We start from the raw sequence: 24,520 nt of genomic DNA, 5'->3' as shown, positions 1-24,520 counted from the left end.
TCTTCAATATTATTATTATTATTAAGAGACACCTCCATAGAGTCAGAGACTCATCAAGGGAGGCCACATACCACACACACACACACCAGAGCTATCATACTTATTCTTGAATTCATTCACACTGCACGCACTCGCAACATCCAAAGGTAATCCATTCCAACCTCGCACCACCCTCTGAGGGAAAAATCTAGCCCTCACACCCTTCTTGGGCCCTCATTGTCAGCTTCCAAGGATGCCCTCTCGTCCTTTCCCCACCTTCCATAAATTGAAAAATTTCATCAATTGAAATCCTGTATGACCCTTTCAGAAGTTTGTAAGTCTCAATTATATCACCCCTCTTTCTCCTTTTTGCAGGAGAAAGAGGAGATTAGTGTCTGCAGTCTACAATTTCTCAATCTGTCTTCATAATCAGTATATTCCACAATCCTGATATCATTTTTAACACTCTCCTTTGTACTCTCTCTCTCTCTCCAACATATCAGAATCGCAACAGAGACCAGACCTGTACATAATAGTCCAAGTGAGTTCTTATCAAGGCACTGCAATTATCTTTTGCTACATTGCCCTTAAACTTCAACTTCCTATCTATTAACACTCCAAGATCCCTAGCCTCATCACTTTCTTCTAGCCTAATCCCACCAATATAATACGACATGGGATATCTAATCATGCCAAAGTGAATGATTTTACATTCACTGACATCCATTTTCCCATGCCCACAATTCCAGCCTATTCAAATTATTCTGCAAAGACTGCATATCGGCAACATTCCCGATTACCCTACCTATCTTTGCATCATCACAAATAACTGTATGTCGCTTGTCAAATCCTTCCCAATATCATTAATGTACAGATTGAATAACAATGGACCAAGCACTGATCCTTGTGATACACACTTGTTATTTTTATTTTTTTATTATTAATCTTTGTACTGGGCAGTACTACCCTTACATCATGTCCAGACTTGATATAGGCCTAAGCCATTACAAGTGTTTTACCCTATGCCTGTTCTAGTTATCATTGTAGTCATTCTCTGGTGGCAACGCCATGCCACCAGTTTGCTCTGTAGGGCCTTCAAGGAAAGAACTTCTATATAACTATTTTAAGAGCTATCTGTGCTCCATACACCATGCGAAGAGATGGTGGCGCTGGTAAACCTCAGAGTTTCCCCATGCTCCTCCCGTATCTTACTGACTAGATCTTGGTTATTCTTATAATAGTTTACCTTATTATTATGGCTATAGGCTAGTGGGCACCCTGTTCCCACCACCTGGGCATCAACTACCTAAACGTCACCATCTCTTTTAATCACTGAGTCTGGCTTATGCAAACCTGCGGAGGTCCTATAATGTGGTTTCACTGTGGTCTCCCAACCTTTGTTTCTAAAGCGGTTGTTCAGAATGGAGACCACGGTGTTATGCCTCCGCACACGGACCCCATGAGTGCGGAAGCAACACTGGGCTATGTGAGGCAATGTCTCATTGTAGTGACAGCCAACCCTACAGTTTGAGTCATCACCCCATCGAGCTGTGCGGGCTCGAGTGGGCAGGGCATTGATCCTCATCCTGATAAGGTCAATATACTCGAACCCAGGGAGGAGTCTGGTGCCATTTCTTACCCAATCATGCTGGGGAGGCACCAGATATGACTTTTTTAAAGGAGCACCATATACAGAGGTACAGCAGAGATGCCCATCTCTTGTGTTCTGTGGATGCTGACTCAATTAAGGTACCTTGATAATGGGACCAGCCTTTAGCCTGCCTAAAGTCTTCTTGTATTATTGGGCTATAGAAAAACCTCTCTGCAGACAGGGGAAGAAGATAATTCTAACTTCGCGATTCTGTACAGTCGCAGGTGTGGGATCAGCCATCTAAGTGATGGAACCCCGAGCCTGCCATCCTTCAGCCTCACGTGGAAATATGCAGTAGGGGTGTCAGTGGCAGTCAGAGCCATGATCTCGTGGCTGAACAGATAGCCCTGTCCATTCAGGACAGTACTGAGATATATGTTCTACCAAGTACCAACTTGTGGTAAAAGCAAGGTAGGAGATAGTGGAAAAGGAGAAACAGTCTTTGCTGGGACTTGAGAGGAGTTTTCCTCAAAGAAGCAATTCCAGCTTCTAGGATAGAAGGGACAGAAGACCTTCCCTTTGGGGGTGAACATGATACCGAGGTATCTCCACTCTTCCAGGATGGTCAAAGAATGGGAAAACTCTATAGTCTCGACCTTAAGCTTTTTGTCACGACCTCTGGTCATGACAATAAAGAGCAGGACTTCTCTACATTAATATAAAGGCCTTGAATAGAGAAAAAGTCAACTGCTCGGTCAAGGAGTTCCTGCAAGCTTACCTTAGTAGAGGCTACGATAATAAGATCATCCGCAAAGGCCATAGCATTAAAGGAAGAAGTGCCTAAAGAATAGCATATATGGCTAGGAAGAGAGTGAAGAAACTTATCTATGACGCAGTTAAAGAAAAGAGGAGAGAGGATTACCCTGCACTGCAGGAATAGAAGTCGCACGGGAACCTGTAGTGATAGTGATGGAGCTACTCAAGTATAACTCCATAACATAGGAAAGAAAGGGTTCTGAACATCCAGCAATAGACAGCGCTCGAAGGAGAGCAGAAAGGGAGATGCTATCAAAGGTCTTTTGGAGGTCCAGTGACACCATATATAGAGGCTTAAGGTGCATCGGAATTCAGAGAGAAGAGAAGAAAGAAGATATATATTCTCGTCACAGCCATCCTAAGGGACAAAAGTTCTCTGTCTATAATCATGCTGTATATGTTCCTGAAGTAGTTTAACTAAGATTTTATGATAGAGTCGAAGTATCACAGGGGAGATGGTAATAGGTCTAAAGTCTGATGCCCAGCTTGAAGTTTCCTTCTTTGGAATGAAGATGGTTCTTGAAGCATGTAGGTATGGTGGTATTGCTTTACTGGAAAGGAGAATGTCCAATAAGTCTTGAAGAATCTTCAATGGCACCTTCAAATGCCTAGCCGCAGGAAAGTCATCAGGTCCGGAAGCAGAGAAATTGGATAGAAGAGCTGCTTTGATCTCCTGGATGGAGACCGGCTGGTATATTTGAAGGGCAGGAATGGATCTCAACATCGTAGGTTGGTCATCATCAGGGAGATGTGGAGGTGGAGCAGAAAAGACTGTACTCCAGAATTTAACAAAATTGTCATGCAAGTCTGCTAGAGGTGGAGGGGAAGCACCGTCAAGGATGGTCTTGGCACATTGCCCTCAGTTCTTTTTATAGAGGGCCTGCATAGGCCCTCTTCCTCTGCTTCCTCTTTGACAAAGTCATTGTAGAATGAGACATAGGCGGAGATGTTGACGAGGCATCAAGTGTTTGGAGAATTCAGCATGGAGGTAGTCATTTAACTGATCCATTCCCAGAAGGTGAGTTTGGATGAGAGATTTAAGAATTTGATGGTTATATTCCAGAAGAGGAGGATCATCTAGAGATGATCTCAGTCTGAGAATCAAAGCCTCTTCTTCAACCGCAGGATGGAGGCTGGAAGATACAAAGGCAGGGACAGGAGATACAGAGATTTTATCTGTCCCTACCTGTGGCGGATGAGCTGCCAGTTCTTGAACTAAGGCTTTGTAACTTGCTTTCTGTCTATGACACTTGATGGCATCTGAAAATCTTAATGGGAACACCCTAAATAAAGCCTCATTGATGTTCTTTATCCCTTGAGCCGTCAGCTCGATCTCATGAGCGGCGAGGATCTTTTCTTCTTCGGCAGTCCAATGTGCTTTGACGTGCTCAGTTCTTATTGCAGCATTGGCTTCAGCTGGATGTCTTGAGGTGCGATGCATGCCAAGGCCAACTGCTGTGGAGAATGCACGATTGCAGACATGACACACAAACTGTCTGAGATTTGGAACTCCTTGACTGCCGGAACAAGCATGATGAGAACTTGAAGAAATGGGTTGATGACAATCCTTGCAGAGGTTTCTTTTAACTTTCTTCCTTAGGACGTTGCAGGAGCACCTCCAAACAAGAAACAGACATCTGGAATCACACTCAACGAGTTTCCTGGCTCTGGCCTATAAGAGTCAGAGCCTTCATCTGATGAGATGAAGGTTCCAACCTTAACCTTAACTCTACCAGGGCTGCTAACCCTGGAAAGGAGGAATAGCATAGCAGGCCAGTCAGTCACCCGAAGGTGTCCAGGAATCACCCCTAGGAGACCATCTACTGCTGCACTTGCGAAGTGTCTCAGGGGATGTGCAAGCCAAGACGACAATGCTTCGGATTCCCAAACCTTGCCGACTTGATTCCTTAAACCTTGCAGACTCAGGTCTCCCATATACCAGTTTTTGATATCTGTCAATTAGTCATCCTGTTATCCATGCTAATATTGTATAAACCAAACCAATTTTCTCCAATTTATGCAACAGTCTTCCATGATGTATCCATTCCCCTTGTCTAGTTCAATGGTAACATTATTATAGATAGAATGTAAGGAAGTTGCTAAAACATGACCTTCCCTTAGTAAACCCATGTTGTTCATTGCAAAGTAGAGATTCACTGTCAACCCATTTCTGGATGCAGGCCCTAACCAATTTTTCCAAAATCTTCACCACCACTCCTACTAATTGGTCAATAGTCAGATACATCAGTCTTTGCACCAACCCTTGTGCAATGGAATTACCATTAAACATCCTGGTCAAAGGAATGGCCAGTTCAGCTGAACACTCTTTTAGCACACTTGCCGATATTCCATCAGTTCCTATTGCTGAATTCTTATTCAGTTTGTGCAACAGTTCTAATACCTTGGCCTCACACACCTGCGTTTCTTCATCTAGTGAAGAAGTAACAGTGAGTTCAATGTTGCGTTCACCAGGTCAATAGCTTTTAATGAAATGGGCACTCATTAACTGAACAATCTCTTCTGCACCTGTATCTCTCACACCATCTGGATTTAGAAGAGTTATTCTTTCATAGTCATTCTTTCTTTTACTTGCAATATAAACAAGTCTGATTGCTCAGTGGTGGAGTACACACACACACACACACACACACACACACACACACACACACACACATATATATATATATATATATATATATATATTTTATTACTGTGTTCTACCTTTAGTGGATACCTGAAGAAGGCTGTGAAAGGCTGAAACTAGTTGTATCATTATCATTAAAATTTAATATTTTATAATATACAATATCCCCGAGTTAAAAAATTTATTACATGTATATATATATATTTTAAAGTCATTTAAAATTTATTCTTTAAAATATATATATATACATGTAATAAATTTTTTAACTTGGGGATATTGTATATTAGGATAACCAAGTTATTTTATAAACTTAGTTATTTTAACTCCTAATCCCAAGTATGCAAACAATTAAGGTTGCACCTGAAACAAAGTTCAAGTCTAAAGATGATACAACACCAGAGCAACTCATTGTAAAGGCAGGTAAAGCTCTGATCACTATTCTTAGTATTTTCCCATAATGTAAAGCACATCTCACTAGAAGATGTATACTGCAATGCATTATGGGTGGGGTCACTACCCAGACTGGTTTCAACCTTTTTTTGAGGTCTCCTCAGTGAGTAGCTAGACCCTAAAGGTTGAAACTGGTCTGGGTAGTGACCCCACCCATAATGCATTGCAGTATACATCTTCTAGTGAGATGTGCTTTACATTATGGGAAAATACTAAGAATAGTGATCAGATCTTTACCCACCTTTACAATGAGTTGCCCTGGTGTTGTATCATCTTTAGACTTGAACTTGTTTCAGGCGCAAACTTAATTGTTTGCATACTTGGGATTAGGAGTTAAAATAACCAAGTTTATAAAATAACTTGGTTATCCTAATATATATATATATATATAACTATATAAAAAGCTAGTTGTGTTCCTTTTTTTTTAGATGGGTGGAGAACATTTGAATCATATTGTGCAGTAATTTTTAATGACCTAAGACCTATTACTGTTAGCTGTTTGTATCAAAAATAAGGGCTTAAGTTATCACCTGAAGACTGGAACATTGTCGAGATACGAATACCCAACTCCAAAAGACAGCTATGTTGAAAATCCTGTCATCCAAGGAGCAACTGGTTGCAAAGAAGTGCTCTGAGGATCACCCAAGCAACAATCATGTTATCAACCTGTCCAGCCACATCCTCATTAATGGTGAACTGTTGCTATTTCAAAAAAGGCTCAAATTTTGCATTAGCACTAAGTCATTTAACAAACTGGAATTTATTTATCATATTGAAAGAAGCCTGAAATCCCTCTTAAGTGATGTAGCTGAGAAAATATAAGTAGAAACTTATTTTAAGTAAATAATACTAAACCAGTAACTAACAACTCACCAAAACAGAATCAGCAGCTGTTAATTAAATTACTGGAAGCAGACAAAGATAATGCTGCAGTTGTTTGATCTAACAGATAAGCTTAGGTGTTGACGGTTATTCATGACTTATTTTTAACGTATTAACAACACCAAATGAATTATTTTATAGAAAGATGTTTTATTAACTTGCTTATATTTTGCTGAATTTAAAATCAACATCATCAGAGCACAACATATATATGCGACAGTAAGTGAAATAGTACAGCTGCAATGAACAAAAGATCTAAAAGCCTATTTTGGCACCCCCAATATTTATGTGCTATTTAGAAATTGTTACAGACCCAAAAGATTATTTTTTGAGTTTGCCATGACTATGAAGAATTCTCCTAACCTGAACAAATATGGTTGCATTAATTTGCCAAAAATTTGGGAGACTGTTATCTTAAGATTAACACCCACATAGCTGTATTTTTTTTATTTTATTTTATTTCATTTTATTTTAAACATTAGAGGGTGCCAAAATAGGACTTTCGAGCTTTTATCCATTACAATTGTATTGTTTCACTTGCTCACTGTCGCATGTACGTGTGTGTTGTGCTCTGATGATGCTGATTTGAAATTCAGCAAAATATAAACAAGTTAATAAAACATCTTTTTATAAAATAGTTCATCTGGTGTTTTAATACTATTAAAAATAAGTCATGAACAGTTGTTTGAAATCAAGCAGCTTACTAAAAATGAACCTATTAGTCATTGATAGCTAGACATATCAAACTGGTCAAATATAATCCTACAAACTGTATTAAAAAATAGTTAAGTCTGTTGCCAACAGATACTGTTTTTTTACTATGCAAAAATAGCATGCATACCACTTTGGCCAGTAGTTGAAAGAATTAACAGTCTAATTATCGCCTAGCCAAGAAACTTGCAGTAATATGCAAAGAGTTAGTATGTCATTCCTCCCATATGAAAAACACATTACAACTTGTAAACAAAACTTAAAAACATCATTGAACAGAGTGGATACCGAGGATATTAATTGAATCGAATGGCCAGCACACTATTCAGATCTCAATCCCATAGAACACATTTGAGATGCAATAGGATGATACATTGCTGCTTGAAATTCCGCCTCCAGAAAACAAACAAGGTCTCAGTATTAGTATCCTTGCTCTGAATGAGGAGTGGCCCAGTTTGCCTCAAAAACTCCTGAATCACTTGGTCTTGGTGCTAAGCATGGTACAACATTGTGAGAACTGCATCGCAGTTCAGGATGGACAGATTCCATACTGAAATGTCTCTCCATGTAGTTTTTTGTAAGAACTGGATATTAATTCCTTAACTATTTCTTTAGGAAATTTGTAACTTTTGCCAAACGTATTGCAATTTAATTTCTACAAAATGTATAACACATTTTTTGTGTAATATAATTTATTAGTATGCTGGCAATAAATTTATGTCAAGTTTTGGCTGTAGTCATGAAAATTTTTTCATATACAGGTAAAAATGTAATTTGATCTTAGCTTTTGGAACATCAGTGTATATCCTGTATATCCAAAAGGTATACAGGATATTATGCAATGAAAGCCTGATTAGTTTGTATTATTACTTGCTTCCTATTAACAGTTTTCTTCTATATTTGTTATTTGTCAGGTGCCCAGTATGGCTACATCTAAGATTTCAGTCTTCTAAGACACTTTCCTGTCCACCTAGATATTTGTCATTTTTTGAGCTTTTTTTCTCCCATTCTGTTTTCTCCCAAATAGCCATACTATATTAGATTAACTCTGCACATCACACATTGCTAACAATATCAAGTTCTTTCCTAATATCTTCATTTTTTTATGATTCTGCCATTGATTCCATCTGCTGTTACTTCCTTTAATTTTTCCCAGAACTCCTATGTTTAAAGTCTCTGATCTTTGATAAAGTGTTTTATTTCTTGCTTGGCATTTAGATTCATAAGTTAAAAATTGATTTGAACACTGTCTTGTATACTCCTGTATACAGGCTTATACGTTGGTTATGCATTATTAAAACACTTAAGGAATAGAACAACGTAGTTAAGAATATAAATTAAATTAAACTTTAATAAATATTTTCCGATATTTCGGCAATGTCACATTGCCATTTTCTAAAGGAACTTACAAAAAAGTTACGTGCACGTAGGCACTACAACACAGAAACTGGGAATGAAGAGATGAAGCTATTGTTTTCCTAACAGTCCTGATGGTGCCTTCTAGCGGGCTAAGTAGGTGTTCTTGGCCGTTGGGCTGAAGGTCTGCAGATGTAGGCCTCCCAAATTTGGGGCAGTCGCATACACCCAAATTTGTTGAGGTTTGGAGAATTTCTTAGGGCTGAGGCTGATTCCATAAAGAGTCTTTCAAATTTGTATTTGCTACGGTGTATCACTGTAGCTTTCTTCCACCGTATTCTGTGGCATGTATCCAGAGCATGGTCCGCAAGCCCAGAATGACTGTATTTGTGAAAACGAATGTAGTCCTTGTGTTCCGAAATTCTGATATTCGCTGTCCTGCCTGTTTCGCCAAAGTAAGACAGTTTACAACTGCAAGGGACCTGGTAAACACCAGGTAGGTCTAGGGGAAGTGGTTGGTCTTTAGTGGAGCGGATAAGGGATGCCAATTTTCTGTAAGGTTTGTAACAGGTGGTCAGGTCGTTTTTTTAAGATTTTGGTAATCTTTTCCGAGGTGCCTCGGATGTAGGGAATGGTGATGGATTTAGAGTAATCCTTATTGTGGGGGGGGGGGGATCTGTGGTTTGTAGGTTCTAATATTTTTTGGATTTTTTTGGGGGGGTAGCCATTGGCTGAGAAAGTGTTGAGGATATGATTTAGTTCAGTGTTTAGGGCCAAGTCGTTTGAACAGATTAGTTTAGCCCTGTTGTTTAGCCCTGTTTTCACTACTCCATATTGTTGTGAGGGGGGGGGGATTGTTGGTGAATGTATGGGTGGGTTTTCTGTAAACTGAGAAAACCAAGGATACATTAGGCTGGCGAGTGACTAGTGTGTCTAGGAAAGGGAGGCTGTTGTTTTCCTCTTTTTCCAGAGTGAATTTGATTCTGGGGTGTTGGTTGTTTAAGTGTGTTAAGAAGGAGAGAAGTGTTTCAGAGCCATGTGGCCAAATAGCAAACACATCATCAACGTAGCAAAGCCATATGGTTGGTTTTTGTGGGGCAGAGGCTAAGGCTTTTTCTTCAAAGGTCTCCATAAAGAAATTGGCCAAGGGTGGGAAGAGTGGTGAACCCATGGTTGTCCCCTCTATTTGTTTGTAGAATTTTCCCTGCCAAACAAAATAGCCTGAGTTCATTGTGAACTGAAATAAGGCTGAGATATCGGGAGAAAATTTAGCTTGGATTAGCTCTAAAGTTTCCTTGAGTGGGACATTTGTAAATAAAGAGGACACATCAAAGCTGACCATTATGTCAGTATGTTGGAGTGTAAGGTTTTCTATGCTGGCTTTGAAATGGGCTGAGTTTTTTATGTGTGATGGTGTGTTGCCAGTATAGTGTGTGTGAGCTCTTTGGCCAAATGTTTAGCTAATTTGTATGTGGGGGAATCAATGCCATCCACTATGGGACGTAGTGGCACAAATTCTTTGTGTATTTTTGGGAGTCCGTAAATACGGGGGGGGGGGGGTATAGAGTTAAACGGCTTTAATCTGTTGGTAACTTCTACAGGCCAAGAAGTGACTCTCTTAATAAAGAATTAGTTATCACCAAAGCGGATAAAGGAAATGCAACTGTATTATTTAACCAAAAGGACTACACAGGTAAGCTGAATGCTCTTCTATTAGATCAGGCCACTTACCTCCCTATCAATTACAATCCCACCAACTCTCAAATTAGAAAACTTCACAGGCTCCTTAAGAGAGTCACTTCTTGGCCTGTAGAAGTTACCAACAGATTAAAGCCGTTTAACTCTATATGTGTTTTAATAATGTCTTGTATACTGCTAGTTTAGTGTCTTTGCTATTTCTTATTTATTCCATATAAATTTATTCAACCATGTACCAATCAAAGCAGCATTATAAACTATTTCCAAATTTAATTTCCCATTTTGTCATCTTCACTAAAAATTTTACCTAACCTTGTTTAGTATTCAAGAAGTTTATCTTCCTGTTTAGTGTTAACTATTTAGCTATTCCTTCCTTTCTCGGATTGCTGCTGTCAAAATATAACACATTATAGTTATTATATAACAGTATATTATCTGTTTCGGTCTTCTTAGTTTCAGCAATACTAATTTTGTCAAATGATACTGCTTTATTTTTTTTGTATGTTCCTTTTCTTTTCTAGTTCTCATGGTAATGGTACCTATCCTTCAAATCTGCTGATGGTGGATTTCTTCTTCCAATAGCTGACATTTCTCTAGTCCACCTGACAAAAACCTACTCTGTTAAGCTGTTGAAACTTGGAGTATATATTTTTATTTTTAATAAATTTATTATCATAGATGATGGTTGATTGTCTTTGACAGTGAATGCTGTGTACTGTCTATCATTGTGAGCAAGCACATAACTATTTGATGTAATTTATTCTCTTTGCCGTTATGCTGGCCAATTTAATTTTGAAAAATTTTTCGTTTTCATTTGTTTTTTCAACAGAAGAAACTGAATATTTACATAGCAAACTGGAAGACAATGCTGTAGAAGGTTGATATTAATTATTAAAATCCAAACTTTTAGTAACCTCACTTTCGGGGAAAAAACAAAACATAAAGTTGTTTTTCAGTTTATTAATAGGTTTGGCTGTTTTATTAGTATCAGTTGTTACTCATTTATTAGTCACTTTTCATTTCACAACCTTTCAATGATGCATTTTTTAAAATTTGTGAAATTATTGTTTCAAAATTATATATATATGTATATATTTGAAACCTTTATTTTAATTCTTAAATAAGTTATATTAATAGGTGGTTACTAATTAATAGTATTAATGGAGAAACATGTTTAATCTAATTTACTGTTTGCAGTTTTAAGAGCTTTATAATGTTCTTAGTTTTCAGTCAAAAAATTGTAGACTATTGTTAGATTATGCCAAGCAAAACAAAATTATTTTGCTCTATTTCAGGTAACAAATATTAACGTCCGATGGACTGAATTTATCAGTCATTGGCCCCTATGGGCCATCTATATAGCTCATTTTGCCATGAACTGGTCCAATTATATCATCATGCAATGGCTACCCACCTATTTAGCTCGGAATCTTGGTGCAAACAAAGAAGATATCAGCTTAACAGCAATGCCTTATCTTATTAATTCCCTCTGTGGTGTTGGTAAGATTCTAATTTTTATATTTTTTTAACATCTATTAAGCAAATTTTTTAATTAAAAAATTTATTTAATAATGGCTTATTTTTCTGAAAATAATTATAATTTTCAGAAATAAATCATTGCACTTAAACTAGTTTGCAAATCATTCAATCTCTGTACTCTTTCTAGTAATATGCATGTTAAATAATTTAGGTATAGATGTGATAGTTAAGTTCCAGAATAATATACAAATGATGAATGATTATTACAAAATTATAATAGTTCTTAACAAAAATTATTATAACTGTAAAGAAGCTATATTTTCTGTGCTTGGTATGTCTTGGTATATTGGACTTTTCAGTAGTTTACTATGGTGAGTGTTTTTTATCTTACTCCCACTGTACTTATAGTTTTCAGATTTCAGTCAGGACTGGAAGAATTCTGATTTTAAAAGTATCAAATAATAAATCTACATTGATTCTTGATGTTCTCAAACATAGTTTCCACAAAGACCACTCTGTTTTTTCTTACTTTGCTAGCTTGGTTGGCCAGATGAATAGTATCATCCCCTCTTCTTCCAATCAGCAATGGATTCAAATCCTACTATGGGCATAAATGTTGTGAATGTCTTCAGGTGGTAGATGAAGTTCATCATTTGGTGTGAGACCATCACCCTGCTTATTGGAGGCATGATATGTCTTGCAAAAGTTCCGTGTTTAGTTTCTAGAGTAGCATTTTGGAATTATCCAACCCTTATCCCACCCATGATCTAATACACTTGCACTTTGTGTGTCAGATTCATATAAAAGGGTCTTGATCAAGGTTTCCATATCAAAGGAAAACATTTTCTTATGGAAAATTATTTGTTCTTTTTCATGACTGATGATATTTTAGCATATACTGCTGTTTCTGTTTTTGCTTTTCAAAAATATACAATTGTGCACAATCACAGAAATCTAAACAGCAGCTGTAGCCATTAAACTTGATATGGTTTCTTCCTATAGCCCAACATAACTAACTAGATAATTTTTAATTTGCATCGGTTCCTCTCCAGGAGGCGCTAGTTCCTCTCCAGTTGGAGAGGATAAACTTGTTTTGTACTATATTAAATGACATGATTTTGAAGGGCTTTTCATGCCGATTTCAAAAATGTTTTGGCTCAGAAGACTATGCATAGCTGTTGAAATATAAAATGGTATCACTTATTCCAATTTGCAGCACAGTTCTTTGATAGCTGGTTTCAGTGTATTAAATGATTATATATCATTTCAAATTGCTTTCATGCTAATTTCAGAAATATATTTTGTTCATATGTTGTGCTCACAGAGCACTGTTATGTAACCATCAGAAGATATAAAAATGGATGATTATGTTCATATATATGACACATACACATGAAAATGATTCATTTTGCATAATGCATACATTTATCATGTGTGATCATAAAAGATCTCCTGGAATTCATATTAACAATGGAAAAGAAACTCGTAAAAATATAATGAATATATACAAAACCTACCTGTATGTTGCCTATACCAAGAAGTACTACATTACAATAAAACTAGAAATTGGTACATTATTTTTGGCTTCAAAACAAAATACAAATAATAATATGGGATTGAAACTGGCATGCAGTAACTTTCACTGGACACTAAGTGACCAAAACATTATATGAAGTCCATCATAATACCAAGTTGGTTATGTATTCCATGAAGTGAGATATATTTTGTGTGATTAATTTTAATATTTTCTGCACTCAGTTGATTCTTACAACTAACTACCCAATATTTAACACTGTTGTTTATTTTGGGATGTTTTCATCTTTTTCTGAGTTTATTGTAATACTTTTTTGTGTAAAAAAAAAAAAAGTAATACACCTAGTTTCACCTTCTGAAACTAGATTGCTCACTCACTCACTTGTCAGTACTTGTCAATACTTTGTATTTTTAAATGGAATGGTAGATTTTTTCCCCTTTGAATACTCTCAATGTTCTCAGTGTTGGTATTACACTGTATTCTTAAATTAATTGTCTTGCAGTAAGCATGATCAGAACCTTTTACCTTATTTGAAGAAACGGTATTTTATCTTTTCTAAAAGTATATTTTATTATGAAATCAAGTTCACTCCAAGTATTTGACTTTTAAAATGAAGGAGCCATACTTTTATGTTTGCTATTAATTAAAGACAAAAAATATTCAGTTCATACTCATTTGTGCGGAGATATTGTCACCTGGTTTAGAGTAGATAAGGAGATAATCTTATTTAAGTTAAGGGATATTATATCCCATATTGTTTCTTAGCCGAATAAGAAACTCAAAGAGTTTAATGCCGAATATAGAAACTATATAAAGTCTAGCGATTCCAAACGTAAGCAAATACCTGGATAGTTCAGCACCTGATCCTTGAAGGTAGTGCAAGCTGAAGCAACTCATATAAAGGGTGGAGCAAGCTCCGATCACTATTCTTGATATTTACCCATAATGTGAACTTAACTCCTAGGAGCTGTATTATTGTTCAACATTATGAGAGGTCACTACCCAGACCGGTTTCGACCTTTTTTGAGGTCTCATCAGTGAGTAGGTAGACCTAGTTAATACCAAGTTTGTAGCGAATTAGGTCTACCTACTCACTGATGAGACCTCAAAAAAGGTCGAAACCGGTCTGGGTAGTGACCTCTCATAATGTTGAACAATAATACAGCTCCTAGGAGTTAAGTTCACATTATGGGTAAATATCAAGAATAGTGATCGGAGCTTGCTCCACCCTTTATATGAGTTGCCTCAGCTTGCACTACCTTCAAGGGTCAGGTGCTGCACTATCCAGGTATTTGCTTACGCTTGAAATCGCCAAACTTTATATAGTTTCTATATTCGGCATGAAACTCTTTGAGTTTCTTATTCGGCTAAGAAACAATATGAGATATAATATCCCTTAACTTAAATAAGTTCATGTCGCCGAATTGAAGCCTTTGGCTCTTCATTATAATTAGGAGATAATCTAAAACATTCAGCAGCAGGTGACCAAGACAGTATCTAACCTATAGAATTGTGCATGTGAAAACATATTGAGGGAATGTGGTTGCTTCAGTCTGAGTAATAGACATGATATGATGAATGAATCTTTACAGCACAGACATAAGTGAAATTTTATTCCTCATGGTAGGTGAGCATGGAAACTCAGGAATCATCCATGAAAGATTAGTAAATGGTAGTTAAAAGATCAAGACATAGGTGGATTAATTCAGTTGAAATTGCTTGTGAAGATTGAAATAAGAGGAGGTTAAATGAAACCTAAAAAAAGTAATATAAACAGTTTCTAAGAAAGTTGTTGAAAGGAAACTAATCATGAAATCTTAATTGTGTACATATTGCTACTACACCTGTTGAGGTGTATTAGCGATATGTACCAAAATATATGTACATATATTTTGTTAATATATGTATGTACACATATAATAATATATATATATATATATATATATATATATATATATACCAAAAAATGATGGTAGTAATAATTTCAGAAATGAATTAGAAATCCAAGATGCTATATTGCATACACAAAATAATTCTTTTCGATGAGTAATAAAGATGCTCAGATTTTATAATGCTTCGAAGCAATGTTCCCTCTAATTTTTTGCTGTGAGTGTGCGCAGAAATTTGCGTGTATGCAAAATTTGTCTTCTTTTGAAAAGTATGTGTGCACCCATACGAGTCACCATACTGATCACTTAAGCAAAAAAGTTAAAAGATTTTAGTTCACTCTTTACCTTCTGGTGTCAATGGGACGTCAGCCAGGTCACCCCAACTCCCCAACGTGTTCCTACACACTGCAGTAACCTCCCCAGTAAACAGTCAGGAAATCACAATTCACAAGCCTTGGGTAGGACTCGATCTGGGGACTTCGTGCATGCGAGGCCAACACGATACCGACTGTACTAGATAGAATTCCAAGTGTGTGTGTATTATTACCATCACCAAGTAAGTTGTGTGACATCAATCACAGAGCTAACATAAATATTTTATATGTATTTAATATTGACCTGATTAGAAGTAAGAAATAAAGTAAAAAAAAAAAAGATAACACTAGTGACTGATTGCCTTTAATTAAATTTTCTAACTTTGCAAATAACTCTAAACATACATAATAAAATATTCCCATTACTAATTCTCATCTTGTTTAGTTCTAGCTTCTATCTCTTTATTTTTTTCTCTCTTCTGTCTTTGGCATTCACCCACTCTTTATACACACTATCTAAATTAATTGAATTTCCATATAATTGGTAACTTTTCACTCTCATTAGCATATCCAAATGACATTCTCCTAAACGGTTTCTAAGTTGGTTTTTTATTTGATTCATTAGACTAAAACCTCACTTACAGTCTGCACTAGATGCAAGGAAGGTTCCTCCAATATCCATCAACTTTGCCAAATCACAAAACTGCTCATTTTGAAGAGCAAATACAACCATTTGTGTAAAATTTGATATCATTTTGCATTTAATTTTTTCTTGTACAGAAAATTTGAAATCATTAAACTGACTAATTATTTCCGTAGTATCATTCAGAAAATCATGATATTTAAGACAAAGGGCATTAACTTGTTCACTACCAAATGAGAAATCATCTTATTCCAAAATGCTATCTGTTCATTCCAATCTATACTCCACACACTCGCCACTGCTATAGGCCACATACTTGGCCTATAGTAGTATCTGACTAAATATCTCTTCCTTTCAACCTCCACCTCACACCATACTGACTCAAAACCATTGCCACTATTTATATCCCTCATCTCCACTTTAGTAGATGTGATTTGCATTCTATCATCAACAGCACTCCTTCCCCCTCCCATTTTGTCCTTTCTACCCTCACAGAAAACATCATACCCTTCCATTTCTATTCCTGTCAGGATATCATCCTTATCCAACCATGTATCACTTATTCTAACAATTTTTGGATGAGTAAATTCCATCAACAAAACCATTTCATCTCCCTTATTTCTGATGCTCCTGGCATTTGTAAATAAACACTGCGATTCACTTTTAGGTGTTCAACAGGTCCTGCACATGCCACTTGTAGATCGTAATTTCCCAATTGCCTTTATCGCTACTTAATATATCTATCTCTTCAGACTCAACTATATCCCATTCCATTCCATACTGACAATGCCCACACACACACACACACATTCACTACTACTTCCAACATCTACTCTCTTTGCACTGTCTTCCTGTCCACTCTGACCCCCCCCCCCCTCATTTCCCTGTCGATCTTGCATTCTTGTTCTGTCATTATTATTCACAGTACTACTATTCTCATTTACAATAACTTCAGTCTTGCCAGTTCTGCTCTCCTGCTCACATCATTCGTTCCTCTTTGCAGTAATAGTCTCTAACTCACACCAAATCCATTCAAATGCAACCAGTCTTCCTTCTAATGCATCCCACACATTTGCAAACTCTACTCCCTTCTCCTCACACAGCTCTGCCAACAGACAGAGCTGTTAAAAGAATTGATAATAAGTATCCAATGTATTTTTTTTTATCAGCTAGGCAAAATGTGTACATTTTGACACAAGCATTTATTTCAAAAGTGATTGAGAGGTTTTACAAAATTACATACCTTTTATCATAGCATTGCAGTGCTTAATTAAAAGTCATGAAATATGGCCAAAAGTTATAGTTGTGAGTAGTACAATATTCATATTTTGTAACTTTACAGACTCTTGATCATTTTTTTTTAAACTTCAGACTGCAAACATTGTTCATCTGCTTGGTATAAAATAACAGTGAATGTTTGCTGTCATTCCTTTTCAATAAAAATAATAATCTTAACTGTAAGAAGTAAAAATTCATCGCATATGTGTCTAACTTCTGAGGCTATGAGAAGCTGTATTCGTAGCTCTCCCACTCAACAACCGAGGCCTTCTGATAGCATCCTTCATAGGACTTGACAATTTAATCATATTCATTTTGTTTTGCATTGACTGTGTTCATGCTAGTTTTTTATGTTGTACTACTAATGTGTATGATAGGGATCAAATGTTCAAGTCATTAAACCTTCATTTAAATGCTGTTTTTATTCCATTAAACCATAAAATATGAACAGTATTAATAGCAAATACTTCAGCATACCTTCTGGCTTGATCTGTCAAAGTAGAGAAGGGAACCCAGTCTGAATTGTAAACAGAAATTCTCGAGATGATCTCACTATCTGGATATTTTAGACTGCAGAAAATCAATCATCAGAGAGAAATTATTAAAGTAATCAGTGTGTTTATCAGAATTTGGAGAGAAATAAAGACTAGAAAACAAATGCAACAAAGTGGTAAGGAAATTTTGAGCTAGAGGAATAGGTTTGGCATAGAATATCAGATCTGATAAATGTATATCTGATAGAAGAAATCATGTAAAAAAACTGTAGTTTGGGAGTTTAAGTGAATGGCTGTGAACTGGAACTGGCTGATAAATGCTGGTTCCAGTTAAGTGAGAATAACAAGTCTGCTTTAGAAGTATGCATATCATTTATAAGATATTTGTTGAAGTAGATTATGGAAGTGGATTTTTATATGAAATTTTGTATTTTTGTTGTTTATGACTTTTGGTTATATTTATTTATTTGCAATATTTTTGCTAGTGTTTCTTGTGGGAGAATTTTTCTTTGTCCATTGTTACTGTATTTTTAATGGTGTCTTTCATGGTTGGTATTGATAGTAAGTCAATTACAGAAAATGGGGCCATGCAGTGGGAGTAGGAAGGATTTGAAAAGAGATTAACGAGCATGTCTCTCATGCAGGTAATTTCCAGTTTCCTAAAAATAGCATTGCTGCTATGAGGTTTTAGTCAGGACTTTTCATTAGTTCTTAAGAAATGGGCTATTAATGATGTTCACTTAAATGCAAGTCAGCTGAGACCTGCTGACTGAGAATCAGATGAGATGTTTGAAGAACTCCATACTGGTTAACACTGATTATAGAAGTGTCTTTTTATGTCTTAAGAAAGAGACACTTAATGATGATAATTGCTAAAATGAATTTTATATTATGTCACTATAAAAATATACCTTATCTAATTGCTAGCCCAATAATATCAAATCACTATTATTAGATTTAAACCAATAAAGCTAAATTTTTTGTAACAAGCAAAAAAAAAAAAGTCTCTCTATAATAGTTACAAAATGGCATTATGAAATGCAAGCAGATCTTGTAGAATTGTTATTACATTCATATTTTATGTAGTTGCAGGTCATTTTGGTGATTCTCTTATATCCCGAAGATGGACAGTTTTGTCAGTACGGAGGTTAATGACAGGTATTGGATTGATAGGACCTGGAATCTTTCTCCTTTGTTTCTGTGCTGTGAATAGTCTGTTGGCAGCTGTTGTGTAAGCTTCTTTTGAGTGTAGAAATTTTTTTCAGTTTTTAATAATAAGATTTAATTAGTATTCCTCTGATACAAAAATTATTAATAATATACAGGGTGTTCGGGATAAATTTGACATATTTATAATTAATTATATTTTTCCGTAAGTTACATGTATTAACACACACTTCTCTTCATTTAAAAGTTTGGACCCTTCTTCATTCATATACAAGATGTCAGAAAGGATGGATAGCTGGAACCCACCTGAATCATGGAAGAGAATAACTTGTATCATGATGATTTGTGCCCGCCATCAAAATAAGGATATTACGACTGCTGCCCAATGCTCCCTGAATACAGTAAAAACAATCAGGCATGAACTAGAGACTTGCAATGGTGACTACGAGGATGTAGCAAGAAGAAAGATCCCTAGCAGACGATCTGATTGCGTTCGTACAGCAGAATTCCTCGCAAATCTGCAGGGAACAGGTGTTGAAGAACCCTGGCATTGGAATTCGGGCTTTGTTCGTGGAGTTGCTAACTGTAGTCAAGCCCTGGATAACAAGGGTAGCCAATGGTAGGCCGTATGTATGGCAGCAGGATTCGGCCCCTTGCCACACCTCTGGGAAAAGTCAAAAATGGTTGTCTGAAAATTTCTACGACTTCACCAGTCCAAATGTTTGGCCTCCAAACTCCCCAGACCTTAACCCCATGGATTATTTTGTATGGGGCGCAGTTGAAAAAGACACCAATCGCACTTCCAGTAATACAAAAGCCCAGTTAATGGATAAAATTAAAACAGTTTTTGCGGCCCTTCCCAGGGAGACTGTAGCATCAGCTTGTTCGAGGTTCCGAAGCAGAATTGAAGCTGTGATCGATGCTAATGGTGGTTATTTTGAGTAAATCTTGTTGATAGTATTGTAATTAACTCTGCCTGTAATGTTTTTTTGTCAATTCATTAAATTTAATAGATACAAAGAAGATTTTCTTTTTCCTTACGAAACTGTCAAATTTATCCCGAACACCCTGTATTTATCATCCTTTACCAAAGAAATCACCCTTACAACATAAAAGGTGGTCTGTGAACTAAATGGTGAAGGCATAGGTAAATCAACAAGCCTCTATAGTCACTATACATGAATCATGTTATTGCAACTAAATTGATAAAACCTATCTCTGTATATCCATGATGATTCTTAAGATTCCATGAAGGTTTAGGAAATAATAAGTGGTTGCCTTAAAAATATACTTTGTCCTCTGCCATTTAATTTGTACAACAATGATATAGGAAATTGTTAGAGGGGAAAATGTCCAGTTGTTTCTTGACAATGCAAAGCTGGGAAGAGTAATATTAATAAAGGTGGTGTAGAGATTCTGTAGGATGACTTAAATAGACTGGCAGTATTGGAAAAAGGTAAATATCTGCCAATTTAACAAGTGTAATGTGATGCACCTTAGGGAGAAGAGAACGCAAGCAGTGTACTGTATTGATAGAATTGAACTGCAAAAAATTGACAAGGCCATGGATTTGAGGACAATTTTAGATAGGGAGTTGAGGTTTAGATGTCAGATCGTGTAGGTGGCAAAACAGTACATCAGATTACATGATTGTTTAAGAACACATTGACAAGCAGGAATAGGCGAGTTATTATTCTTATAAAACCTCTTTAATAGTTCAGATGTGGCTTTATTAAAGACTTATATATAGGAATACCCCCTTATTCTCTCTCTTCCTGCCATTACTGAAAAAAACATCATGTCTGGAAATTGTATTAAATATCTTACATGATTTTTGCTCATGAAAGATGTTATTGTTAGTTTAGTTAATTGAAATAAAAAATGTATAAAAATATTGTTATATTGATAAAATATTTTACTGTAAGAAAAATATAGCAGCAGTGTTTGTAGTATTGCTATTGATGGACGACTAATAAGGCTATTAAGCTTGACTGCACCTCATGGTTTTTTAAGATGCCAGTGGAATTAATTTTTCAATTTAGCAACAACAAGAATTAGAAGTTTTTTTATGCTAAGTACATGAACTTCATCAAGTGGAAAAGAAACTCAATCTCACAGCTAATAAACATATCCAATCTGCCATTACTGAAAACTCCTCTTTATCTGTGATACCCAGATGTCGTGATGTCATTCAAGCAATTGCAAATAAGGGAATACAGTTTATGCTCTACTGTGATATGAAACAAACAGCTGATGGATACAGCAAAGAAAATGCATTAAGAGAGAGGGAGAAGACGTAAATAAAAAAAAAATGGAATGAATAGATAAAGAAAAGCACAAGTTGTGAATGATTCCCTTTAAGAAATAAAGACAAATATAAGAAATGAATAGTTTTTTTTTTTTTTTTGGTGGATTCCTTATTATTCAAGTTCCTATTGAGATGTTAATGCACAACTTCATTGTTGTAAATTTTATGTTTTCTTTAAAGATCGGAAAGAAGGCTATTCTCTGTGTTTATGGAACTGACAGTTGTCAAGTAAAAAACAAACAAGGAACATTTTAAAATAATTATTTTCTGTTTCAGTGCTGGATAGTTGAAGCTTGTGAGATAAACTATACATGTTTTTAATGTCTGCTTTAAACAGAAACTTGATATTCTTTCAGAGAATATGTTGAAGATACAGGTATGAGTTATCGTTTTCTTGTGTGATTGTGTGCAAGGAAATTTGCTGCTGCTATTTTCTCTTAGAGAACTTTAAGGATTGATGAAAAACATTTGTTTTGACTTTCTGGAACAAGATTTGCTAAGTTTTCTTTTATATCTATCTGAGCCTCTGATTGAAATAAGTTAACTTCTGCTTTTGTAGATATTTTGTATTTAATGTCAGAAGAGATTCGATCCAATGTTTCAAGGTTTATGAATGTGTGCGTGCATGTGTGTGTGAGTAGAAGTCATTGATATTTTTAATATACAAATTCTATATGTTGGGTTTATATGTATGTCTATCCTATCCTAATTTACGCTCATGCACAGACCTACACTTTTTACATTTTAGGTATTCGGAACCAAAATCCTACAGAATGAGTTGGTTACTCCTTATTCCTGGAGGTGTCCTATGTCTGTAGAAGTGTGTGTTCACGGGGCCAGTTTGCCTGTTCTGGGGGATGAAAAACTTGAGTTTCCGGGAGAAACCCCCCCCCCACCTCCATATGAGACCAGCTAACTCACCTTTAGTCAGAAGAGACCAGATAAAGGCTCTTCATTGATGGGAATCGAATTCAGGTATTTCTGACCAAAAGGCTTCGTCTATATCGACTGAGCTATGGAGGCTCGTATGTGTATATCTACACATTGTTAATAAAATATTTTAAAAAATGGGAAAAAAAAAGAAAATATAGTTTTTATGTATGTGTAGCATAGTGAATCACCAGATATATAGGCCTAGGGATAGAATCTGTAAAATTAGAGAAAAACATATTTACATTATATAACAGGATTAGTCAACAAACAACGTATAATAATCACAGTTGTATTTAATCGAGAAAGTGTATATTCAGGGCTTGACAAATATGCTCACCCACTTGCCCATGGCAACTAGATTTTGCTAGCTGGTGAATAGCTCACACTGGACAAATTAGAATATTTTATATTTAATAAATAAATTTATAAAAAACTTTATCAAACAAACAAAAAAAACCTCAAACTACAGCACAATACTATGAATCATTTTATGGAGCTTTTATTGCATTGCACATATCATTAAAAAAATGTGAGAAGGGACCTTAGGCAAGTAAATTTTTTGCATGGTGAGTAGGATTTTTTATAATTTGTCAAGCAACATATATATTGTTTTCTTTACATGAACATTTTCAACTTTTGTATCTTGCCTAAATAATTAATATGGCTACTACAAGTGCTGACTCAGCAGCTTGCCTGCAAAATGAAGAATTTATAGTGTATAAATTTAGCTCATGCTATACAGAATTTTAGTGGTGATAATTCTGAAAATGTTGAAGCTTTTTTAGCTCATCTGAAGCTATCAAAACTTAGGGAGATGGTCTGATTAGCAACTGCTCATAGTACTGAGGTCTAAATTGCAGGGAAAGGCTAAGTTCTTTGTGCAGAATTCAAAGAGAGCCAGAGAAGCACCTGATTATGCTTCATTTAAGAAACTTTTGTTAAATGAATATTCCAGAAAATTAGATTGACGACCTGGCCTATGGAAAATTCATGCTTGTACTCGGAATAATAAGGAAACTGTATAACACTATTATGACAGACTGACTATTCTTGTGTATAGTTTTAAATCAGGAAGGCATTGAAAGCAGAACTTAGCAGGTCTGTATAAGGAAAAGAAGCACTGAATATTGCACAAGCATTAGAAATGGCTCAAAGTGAAGAGAGCTTATTGGAAAAGCCTTCTTCAATTAAAGATATCAGCTTTGTTGAATCTCATACTTCGAAGTTGACACCAACTAATCAGAAAAAAAGATAAAGGATTCAGATTCTGGTTAATTCAGTGCTAAAATTGATAAAAAGCTTTCTGAATTAAAGATTGGAAGAGCAGCTTACTTCTCTTGTTCAGGATCTCAAAGTTGAAAGAGAAGTTAGACGGGAAGAATTTTCACTTAGAAATGTTGATAGTGATACTCCCACTTGTAAGAATTCTTCTGCTTTTAATAAAAGAAAACTTAAATGCTATAGCTGCAGTAAATTGGTCCATACTTCTATGTTTTGCCATGATAAATCTAAGGATAATGATAATCGTGGTGGTGGTAGATTAAGTCAGAATACTAAAAAATCATCTCTTAATGTTATTCAAGATTCTGTTTCCACAGAAGAGAAACCACTTTGCAACTTCCTTATACAGTCTTTCCATAAGAAACCTACTCTTTAGTCTTTTTCTGACCCAGTCTATGTGCAAAGGTGATGTAATTTCCACATTTCTTGCAACAAAGAGCTACAGATATTCTGAATTGGCCAAAGTTAGATTAAACCACAAGTACAGGGAATCTGATAAGCTTCTGTATTAGCACTCATTGGTGTTTATCTTTTTCAGAATCAATAAATGAAGAAAGCGTTCAGAAAGGAAAAAATGAAACTTGAATGTCAAGGTTCTAAGTATCTTGGCCATGTGCTTAGATTCGTTGAACATAAGAAATGGCCATGTTGCTAACTTTTTGAGCAGTTGAAGTAGCTTTACATGATAAGGAAACTGTATCACACTACTATGACAAACTGACTATTCTTCTGTATAGTTTTAAGTCAGGGGGGGATTAAAAGCAGAACTTAGAAGGTCTGTATAAGGAAAAAGAAGTACTGAATTTTCTTTTATTGTCTTATTGATGAGCATATCACTGAAACATTAGTTAGAAAAGTAGATTTTATGTTATAAAGAAACAAAACACACTCTCATCCATCAGGCTCTCTCTTTTCCTCCTGGATGAGGGTACTTATAGTGCTGCATTTTTGACATGGATGTGTGATAAAGCACAAATATAGCATGGTGTGTGTGTGTGTGTGTGTGTGTGTGTGTGTGTGTGTGTGTGTGTGTGTGTGTGTTGTCTTCCAAAAATCTGAGAATTGAAGGCCCT

At 35.8% G+C, this 24,520-nt stretch overlaps 1 protein-coding gene across 2 annotated transcripts in view; it reads left to right on the top strand.

Moving 5' to 3' along the window:
• The window catches only part of LOC150095574 (uncharacterized), a 148,531-nt gene that overhangs the window by 113,528 nt on the left and 10,483 nt on the right, over positions 1–24,520 (top strand). For both annotated transcript variants that reach the window (XM_090410180.1, XM_090410179.1), the window contains exons 6-7: positions 11,423–11,627; positions 18,845–18,989. In XM_090410180.1, coding sequence (XP_090266306.1) covers positions 11,423–11,627; positions 18,845–18,989 — 350 coding nt within the window. The remainder of the gene's footprint in view (positions 1–11,422; positions 11,628–18,844; positions 18,990–24,520) is intronic.

Source organism: Typopeltis vanoorti, chromosome 20 (assembly GCF_054136105.1).
Source record: "Typopeltis vanoorti isolate ZY-2024b chromosome 20, IOZ_Tvanoo_1.0, whole genome shotgun sequence".
NCBI classification, from domain to species: Eukaryota; Metazoa; Arthropoda; class Arachnida; order Uropygi; family Thelyphonidae; genus Typopeltis; species Typopeltis vanoorti.
This window is presented reverse-complemented; position numbering and strand designations above follow the sequence as displayed.